The sequence below is a fragment of the Ornithodoros turicata genome, chromosome 2 (assembly GCF_037126465.1).
Source record: "Ornithodoros turicata isolate Travis chromosome 2, ASM3712646v1, whole genome shotgun sequence".
NCBI lineage: Eukaryota > Metazoa > Arthropoda > Arachnida > Ixodida > Argasidae > Ornithodoros > Ornithodoros turicata.
In genome coordinates, this window is record NC_088202.1 from 57,147,756 (window position 1) to 57,157,796 (window position 10,041).

The 10,041-nt window shown below is 45.4% G+C and overlaps 1 protein-coding gene across 11 annotated transcripts in view; it reads left to right on the forward strand.

Annotated features, from left to right (window-relative positions):
- Positions 1 to 5,858, forward strand: part of LOC135385460 (ras-related protein RabQ-like) — a 53,316-nt gene extending 47,458 nt beyond the window's left edge. For all 11 annotated transcript variants that reach the window (XM_064614786.1, XM_064614787.1, XM_064614780.1 and 8 more), the window contains one exon: positions 5,622 to 5,858. In XM_064614786.1, coding sequence (XP_064470856.1) covers positions 5,622 to 5,729 — 108 coding nt within the window. In that variant the 3' untranslated portion in view covers positions 5,730 to 5,858. The remainder of the gene's footprint in view (positions 1 to 5,621) is intronic.
- The last annotated feature ends 4,183 nt before the right edge of the window (positions 5,859 to 10,041 follow it).

Here is a 10,041-nt window from a genome sequence, read left to right on the forward strand (position 1 = left end):
CTTAAACGCGCACGTGTGTTGAAATATCTGTCGCTGAATTTCGCTATGCAAATAGGTCGAAACAACAACTACACATGTTTTCGAGCGCAGAAAGAGCGACAGGCAATCCACGTGAGGGGTGCACCTGTTTTGAAGCGACGGAGCTGATCGGTGCAGGAGCTAATCTGTTGGCCGGATAGACAGCTCTCCGACGCGGACAAGGCGAAGGTCGCTTCATTTCCAGAGAAACCAGGGTGTTCCACCGGGTCATACAATTCTATTTAAAAATCTACTTGTCTGAACATTATGTCATCAACACGATTTATCTAGATTTTCCCATTACTTCTGAGGACTTTTCTTGAATGTAATTCGCGAGAAATTCAGTTTTCCAAATTGAAGTCCGAAATTCGCCAAGTGAACCTCACCTTGTTTTTTTGTTTTGACAGAAACAGAAAGCGCATGTAGAATTTACAAAATTCGAGCACAAAATACATTCACTGCTACAAAGGTAATAGCCGGGAAAAAAAAAAAAAGGTGCGAAAGCCGTCCTTTTGAAGAGCGCACATTGGCGGCCAAGCTCATGGGTGCGTTCCAAAACAAACCTTCGAGTCGAGTAGGTCACATGACCGAGTTGTACAATGCGACCACAGAGTACGCGCCCGGTCGAGTAGCTTTGGGAACGCGTGGGGGACTCCGACCGAGTTAAAATGGAGGCCGGTGTCATCACCGCTCTCATCTCGCGCGCGTCAGATTTATTTTACAGAGACGACGATAACGACGACGGGGAATGTACTGTGAGCTGTTTACAGAAGTCACCATGCCCCGTCGGACATAGTTGGACTCTGTCTTGTCGGCCCAGTGGGCATTTGGCGTTTTCAGCACTTTGTGTATGTAGTTACTTACTGTGCAGTTACATTGCTTGTCTGGTAGCATTTCTTCCAAGACACTGCAGAATTATTTTTAAGCCCCTCTATTGGAGAATGAAAGGGAAAAAGCAGCTGACATTGTCGTGATTTATTTGTAAATTTTTTGTAGGATGGAAGTTTTCACGTACCATTAGCTACCCCAAATGCATGAAGTGGATACATCCCGTTGCATTTGGTAGTCAAAAGAAATACGCTGTGCAAGTGCGTCTCTGCACATGAGAGGAGGCAGTGAGAAGGAAGAGGAAGGGCGCCGCCGTAGCCAATCGGGCTTCCCAAGTGGAGTAACCGGGAGAGGAGATATGCGCAGAACGCTCGGTTACTTGCAGAGCGTATCAAAAAAGGAAAAGTGGTAACATCATGACGACAGAAGATGAAAAATACAAAAGGTGGAAGCTGCTGGTTGGAATCCTGGAACTGAGGTAGCGGTGCGGGCGTGGTTTGGGTCACGGAAATGTCCGCGGCGTCGGAGTCGAATGTAAGCTGAACGGCTGAAACAAAAAAAACATAATCAGAGCGCGATGAAGCGGTTCTGATAGTACACGTATCGCGAAGCGCACAAACGCCTCCTGTTTCATTCATCTTGAAAGAAGTCTGAGCTTGGGTGAAAAGACTGGAGATTCGTGACAGAGTTCTGTCGTGTTGTCCCTTCCTTCCACAGCTCACAATTTATCCAAGTTCCACCCAAGCATTTATCCACCAACTTGCCTGCGCCTATGGTACATATTTTATCTGAAACCTGTTCACACGAGCGTACCGACAAACCATCTTACAACTGTGAGGGCAGAGGAAGAAAAGTAAAATTCCATTTAAAATCCCATTTCCGACACACGCACACAATAATAATAATAATGCTGGTCAGTAATAGCCCTTGCTCCTAATATGGTTTTGAACGTTTCACATAGAGTTGTGCCTTTACAAGGACCACGTGGCTACAAGGCAGTGAAACAAATAAACATAACGAAAGGAAAGTTAGGTAGCAAGCGAGCTGGTGGTGACGATCCATGGCTTGAAAACCCGAGACGAGGTAGGGACGATAACAACCCGTGTATGTGTTTGTCTGTTATCGTCCCTACCTCGTCTCGGGCTTTCAAGTCATGGATGAAATAAACTTTGCAGAGCAGCTGTTAGTGAACATATGCTAAATAGATAATGGAAAAGCAACGCACATGGAGACGAAATAGAAAAGCGCACCAGCAAGACTAACTTTGTCCTGGTAAATGTATCCGGCTCACATGTCTTTTGGGCGTTCGCCTGGTCCTCAAAAGCCATGTCGCACAATCCGCATCGGAAGAGTGTTGCCATTTCGGTGTCCAGTTGTGTATTCATAACCCGTCGTGGAGGTCGAGTCTTTTCGACAACCACACGTTCAGGCTTCAGCTGGTTTCGATACCGCGCTTTCGCGGAAAAGACCAGACGACAAAAGCATGACGTCATTACTCGAACGAACCTCCCCTGACCGGCCTTCGGAGGAGAGTTGAATCAAGTTAATTGACTCTCTGGTTACTCCACCTCGTTTTGGAACGCGGGTAGTGACGTCATCGAGTTACTGGACCCGGTTTTGGAACGGCGCTTCAGGTAGAGAGCTACTCCCAAGTTGACTCGAGTAGGTTTTGGAACGCACCCCATGTCTGCGTCAAGATAATGCAAGATGTAGCGGAAGCAAAAAGGTCAGCTGCCCGTTTCTGTTTCCTTCTCTCTCTTCTTTCAGATAAATTGGCGTTGCAACCATGTAGCCGTTAAGCTCGGTTCACACCATCGCGTTTCAATGCGTGCATGCGGCTGCGTGCCAGCGACATTGAGCTGACAGTGAATCATTACAACGGAACCTCCTTCATGATAGAACGAAGGTACACGTAAGACGCTGTACGCAGCCCTATAGACGCTGTAATGTGAATCAGCCTTTATTAGAAGAAGGCTGGAAAACTGAAATTTCAGGCACACCTTGGGACAAAAGTTTGCGGAACACGGCACTGGCGTATTTCTTTATCGGAACGGCTTCCTGCTAGATATCAGGAAGAGGTCGAATAAGAAACGGACGACCAGCTGTTCTACCCATCTCTCAGTATGTCTGTCCGCTCCTGTTTGTTGCTAGGGTGTCGCTCCTATGGAGAAATGCTACACCCCCGGTGTTCCGTAAACGTTTGTCCCAAGCTGTACATGACATCCTCGCATGGCTTCCTTGGGAGGTATAGGTGCGGCCGCCAATAAGTATGGTTTTCGCTTTTTTTTTTTCTCTGGTTATTACCTCTGTAGTAGTGAATGCATTTTGCGCTAGAACGGGTAAATACTGCATGCGCTTTCTGTTTCCGTCAGAAAAGTCAGGTTAACTCGGCAAATTTCAGAGTTCAAGGGCCATTTCGCAAAATGTTTGAGGAGCATGCGCAAAACAGTGGCGTATTCTATCGGAACTTCGGCGAAACAGTTTGGTTGTGATTGGTCGCGTGCCATTCGTATCCATGTGGTGTCGGGTTGCATACTTTTGCGGTGAGAGGCAACATTTCGTGAACTTATGGCACAGGAGACTTTTGATAAAGATGGTAGTACCATGTTCGTTCAGCAGTTGCAAAGCAAAGTACAGCAAGGGGGCAAGTTTGGCTTTTTTCGGTTTCCGTGCAAACGACTGGACTCACAGCACAAGAAATCCAATGTTTACCCGCTGCTCGGGCAAAGACCACCGGCTAATAACCTTGTTCCGACCTGTGATGCCGTCAATACAATGTTCCATCCCGGACGCCCCGTGAACTTCATGTTATGTCCCAAATTGCGTGACTCATCGAATCAGTCAACAATACAACTCTTTATGACCAACGGAGACAGCACGCCAGAGCCGTAGCGACAGGGGGGCGAGAGGGGGCAGCCGCCCTGGGCGCTTTCGCCAAACGCGAGGGCGCCGGACGCAGGCCATGGCACGTTGGTTGGACAGGATAAAGCGGGAACGAAGACAATTTGAATTTACGATCTCTGTGTTTTCACCTCTTTGTGTGCAGGGCTCAGTGGGAGAGGTGGAAGGGGGGGCGCTTCTGGCATACCCTGCCCTGGGCGAAAACTTGCCTCGCTACGGCTCTGCAGCACGCACACGGTTATAGTTGACGTCATGATTACTAGTTACTACTGACCAGTTACTACTGACTCAGAAATCCCAGTGACTCAGAAGTAGAGGCGAAATCTCCCTTGGGATAAATAGCGTTGATTCCATAATGTTCAGACAAGTAGATTTTTCAATATAATTTTATGACATGTTAGGTGAAACACCCTGTATACAGGGTATCTCAGAAAATGTGTCATTGAATTATAACAAAAAACTACGCCACCCAGAATCATGCGATCGACGGCATTTCTTCTTAAGGGTGAACCGCATGGCACGAAAAACTGTCCGAAAACTGGCCGAACCGAAATCGGGACCGAACTTTTTTCTGTGGATCACCGCATGCTACCGAAATGCACTCCGAATTTCGGCCGAAGACTTCTAGCCTTGGGGAGCATCGCCTTTCAACCATCCAGGTCAATGAGATAATCCCTGTATTCATGGGAGTAGAAGTGGCACACACACGGCAACAGTCAACCCCACTGCTACGTCATCGTTGCTATGGTTCTTTTTCCGGCTGGATAGCCATTGGTTGCTTCTACTTTTTCGGTTGGCGTCACTTCCCATTTCGGAGGAAAAATCTGGCTTGGCCAGATCGGGCCGAATTCGGCACGGAATTCTGTTCTCCGAAAAAGCTCGGTCCCGAATTCGGTTCGGAAAGAATTCGGACGCTTTTCGGTCCATGTGGTTCACGCTTTACTAGGTTTTTGCCACCTCGTGATTTGAATGTCATGTAACGTATGTTTTATTACGTAAAGTTTTGCGAACCGAACTCGTAAATTTGCCAAGTAAAATTGACTTTTTTACACATCAATGTGAAGGGCGTGCCGAATTTACTCCAATTCATTATAATTGACAAGGATATTGAGGAGCTATCAAAACAAAGCAGCACAGCATGCATACAAACAAGAGGATGCATGAACAAAGAGGATACCAAAAACAACGGCACGCTTTTCTATCCTGACGGCTCGGCTATGTGTGACAAGCTCCTCTTGGCCGTGCCGCGAACGCTGAGGCAACGCCGCTTTTTGAAACATAGGTGTGAATGAGCCTTAAAGGTTAAACGAGAGCTATTTTGCATATTAGATGTGTGACCATATGTAAATTAGCCCTCATGAGTTCAGGAGGCAACGTCCAATGTTTCTGTTGTGCGCTGTTCATGCTATTTTGCCTCATTGTAGGAGGGCCTTGCATGCTACGAATGTCTATTCCGAGGTTTGTGCATTGAAATAGTAAATAACAGCGGCGGCTCCAGTAGATTTTTTGTACAGTTTACTGAAAGGGACCATGAAATGATTCTGACGAATTCTGAGTACCCTGGCGGAAACGGTTCTCAATATCAATAATATCCTCAATATCATAAACACATCGACTTTAAACCATATTCAGTATACCGTATAGTTAGCCAATCGGCAACATCACCTGTGTTTGACGTCACGGGCAGTATGTCTCTCAGTCAGGTCGTAGTAGCTCCCGTTGACAGCCGTGGTTAATATAGAATATTTTCGCTATTTGAACTTCATATTTAACAGGGTGGATGCTTTATATGGAACAAATTAAAATTGTCACAGGCTTGTCAAATTTCTTTTCATGGTCCTTTCAACGCATTACGTTTGTTTGCTTTGCGACAGCGTGCAGGCGTCTTCCACGCGATGGAGACGGAGACGGAGGCAGAGCAAGCCTTGAAGCTGTCCACATCGAAGAGCGGGAAAGTTCGCCCGCGTAAGAAATGTTGCTGACAGTGATACACTCCGAAACCTCATCTTGTATTATATCTCCATACGCTCATGACCCATAGAGAAGACCCGGATACGTCGTACAGCAGTGATCCTCCTATCAATCAATAAACCATATTCATGTTAAATTTCTGTTAAAGGGGTTGTGACACTTCGATAGATGTGGTTTACTACATGATGCACGCATAGTACTACACTGCATAGAACTGAAAAAAAAATCTTCTGGGTGTCGTACTTAGCGCGATATAAGCCTCCGAACACACACGCGAGTAAAGCACAGACGTCAGATACCTCAGAGACCCCATTGGTAGCCGTAAGCACGTGACCTCCCTTGCGCTGCCTCACGTGCGGCTACGGGTGCTGCTGTGATGTCAGAGACGGGATGAGTTTCGGTATTCCCGGTTCCAGATATATGCTCTTCTATTACCCTCTTCGATGTAAAACTTGGAATCACGGAATCTCCGTGCTTGAAATACAGGTTGACATCGGGGCAAACAACCGTCTTTTACGTTTAGGAGTGAGGTAGGGTAAGACAGGGGTATAACCAGCCGCCGGCTCGAAAGCGAAACGCACCGCTCCGAAAATATTGGCGCCATTGGCGCACATTGACTGATCTAAATATCCCTAAGTGGCTGCGAAATATTTGTGTAAATATTTGGATGCTCATTGGTCTCCTAGAACTGGCGCCAGGCTTCCTACGCGCTGATTGGGCGAGTGTCATTTGATTGAGGAGCTTGGATCCGGACGGTCGGTCGAGCGGAGGAGGAAGAAAAAAAAATGGACACAGCATACATATACATACAGCTCACCATAATACATGTCCAGCCACGCGTGTTCTCTCTACAACAACCGTTGCGCTCGCAGACGCTAGAGGGTAGTTTAGAGGGTTTTCAATGCTTTAGATTTAGATTGTGGCGAACTGCTAATGTGAAAACGGAATGGCGCATCCAGCTGATCATCACAACAGCGGGAAGACAAACATGACAGGGAATCCCAGCACCTCCAAAGGACGCAGAAATCGTTCATGAGGAAGTCTGCACTCTTTCCGATGTCCCGCTAGTGAACGGTAAGACAAGTTTGGTTACTTTTTGTTACCGAAGGAAGCAATGCAGGTTGATGTGAAGTGTATTTGTGAAGTGTTTATGTGAAGTGTATTACGTACAACACGAGTACTCTCTTTACGTACGAGTACGTACTCTGTACGTTAGCGGCGTTCCATAGTGCAGTGCGTTGCACTATGATACACCAGGACACACTAGGATACGCCACTGATCAAATTATGTGTCGTTATGCTAGTATGCTGTGGTTATGCTAGTTATGTGTGGTTATGCTACCCTAATGCACGTCGCAGCCGTTCATTCACTATGATCTACGAACATTTGTGACACGTTTGCTTTGGTATCCAAATACGAAATCAACATCGATTGCCTATTCATAACAGTGATTTTCGTTACGCATCATCAATAGATTGTTTTGGTTTTATTTTTCAGTGCTCCCGTAGCCATCGGCAACAACGATATACCTGGCCCAGCTGCTTTCGAAAACTGTATACCTGTACATTCTGGGTGTGCGAACTGCGATTAGCTTTTGAACTGCTCTTCGATGTCGAAGCATCTAAAGCTGCAGTGAAGCCTGTTACAAGACGTGAAAAAATATGTACTGTAACTTTTTTTTTTGTAGTGTACTTTTTTCGAAATAGTTCGCGTGGACAAATAAACTTGCTTTATCAGACGCCATCGCTTTTTGTTTGTGTGCTTTGGGACCAAATGTTCATTACTCTACAGCAAGCGCGGACGAAAAACGGACGAGGTTGGGGATAGGGGTGAACGAGAAGAGAGAGACGAAAAACCCGAGGAGAGAAGGGAAAGAAGGTTGGGAAAGGAGGTCGGTCTGCGTATGCGCACTTGACCATAGCTTTGTTCCCGCGCTGCTGATCTTGACTGCTGTGAGTGGCTCCTGCAGATCACGTGGTTTGGGAGCCCGCCATATTCCCTGGGCCATTGCGTCTATGGGAGCTTCCGGCGGATGGTTTAGCATAGGGGTAACTTGGGATGTCGTGTCGCTCGCAATCTCTTTCACGTCAATCCCAAAATTCGCGGTCAACCCCCGCCGGCGCACTCCGTCACTATACTCAGCCACTATGCGGGAAGCTGTCTTACAGGATGTTAATTCAATGGGAGACAGCGTTTATGCCAATTAACAGCAAAACAGAATAAATTTTTTAAGATGTCATCGTCTAATAGAGGAGAACACCATGTAAAGAACCCCTGGAGACATGAAAGGCACCAGCAGAATATAAGCCTAGTGCACCCTGGCCAAATGAATTTTAATGCATAGCGCCTATGGGGATTCCGTCGATTTTTGCACATCGCCCATGTTTAGACTAAGATTTTTAGACAAAGGCAGTCAAATTCTAGAAATGTCATCGCCTATTTTCGTTCAGTACGTCCTCCAGGCCACATACCAACCACGGCACGATGTGTGAGTGTTAATCCTGATGCACCCAGGGCCTTCAAAGTTGCGACTCAGACAGGGTTCCCCTCCTAGGCGCTCGACGGACTAAGTCCCAGTATTATCGTAATACACATGCGCTGAGACTGTACGGCCGGTCTGAAGGAGTTCGAAACGAGAACGGTCATTTTTTCCAGAACTCGAAGTGGCTGACAGAACAGACAACTTTATTTTGAGTGAGTAATATGCAAATGATACCGTTTTGTATTTTATATCGCTTTTATATTAAACTATACAACTTGATAAAACTGTCCATTTCGAATGCCGTTTTGGAAGCGATTTTGTCAAACGCGACCTTTCAGGGTGCAACAGGAGAACAAGGCACGGGGTTCAAACCCCGTGATCTTACTTTCACATATACATACACATATACATTACATTATATTACATAATCAGCTTAGGATATGTTTATTATCATCGTTATATCAAATGATATTAAGCCCCGAACTTGATGAAATTCGCCATTTGGCCGTTTTGGAAGCGATTTTGTCAAACGCGACCTCTCAAGGAGCAACAGGGGAAGATACGGGGTTCTAACCCCGTGATCTTACTTTCACATATACATATTATAAAATCAGCTTAGGACATCTTTAATATTAATTTTATATCAAATGATATTAAGCCCCGAAGTTGACGAAATTGGCCACTTGGCCAGTTCGAGTGCCGCTTTGGAAACGATTTTGTCAAACGCGACCTCTCAGGGTGCAACAGGGGAACAACGTACGGGGTTTAAACACCGTGATCATACTTTCACGTGTACATATTACAAAATTAGTTTAGGACATCTTTAATATTATTTTTATATCGAATGATATTAAGCCCCGAAGTTGACGAAATTAGCCATTTGCCCATTTCGAGTGCCGGTTTGGAAGCCATTTTGTGAAACCCGACCTCTCAGGGTGCAACAGGGGAAGATACGGGGTTCTAACCCCGTGATCTTACTTTCACATATACATATTATAAAATCAGCTTAGGACATCTTTAATATTAATTTTATATGAAATAATATTAAGCCCCGAAGTTGACGAAATTGGCCACTTGGCCATTTCGAGTGCCGCTTTGGAAACGATTTTGTCAAACGCGACCTCTCAGGGTGCAACAGGGGAACAACGTACGGGGTTTAAACACCGTGATCATACTTTCACGTATACATATTACAAAATTAGTTTAGGACATCTTTAATATTATTTTTATATCGAATGATATTAAGCCCCGAAGTTGACGAAATTAGCCATTTGGCCATTTCGAGTGCCGGTTCGGAAGCCATTTTGTGAAAACCGACCTCTCAGGGTGCAACAGGGGAACAAGATACGCGGTTCAAACCCCGTGATCTTACTTTCACATATACATACTACAAAATCAGCTTAGGACATCTTTAATATTATTTTATATCAAATGATATTAAGCCCCGAAGTTGACGAAATTCGCCACCTGGCCATTTCGAGTGCCGTTTTGGAATCGATTTTATCAAACGCGACCTCTCAGGGTGCAACGGGGGAACAACGTACGGGGTTTAAACACCGTGATCTTACTTTCACATATACATATTACAAAATTAGATTAGGACATCTTTAATATTATTTTTATATCAAATGATATTAAGCCCCGAAGTTGAAGAAATTTGCCATTTGGCCATTTCGAGTGCCGGTTTGGAAGCCATTTTGTGAAACCCGAATTCTCAGGGTACAACAGGGGAACAAGATACGGGGTTCAAACCCCGTGATCTTACTTTCACATATACATATTACGAAATTTGTTTAGGACATCTTTAATATTATTTTTATATCAAATGATATTAAGCCCC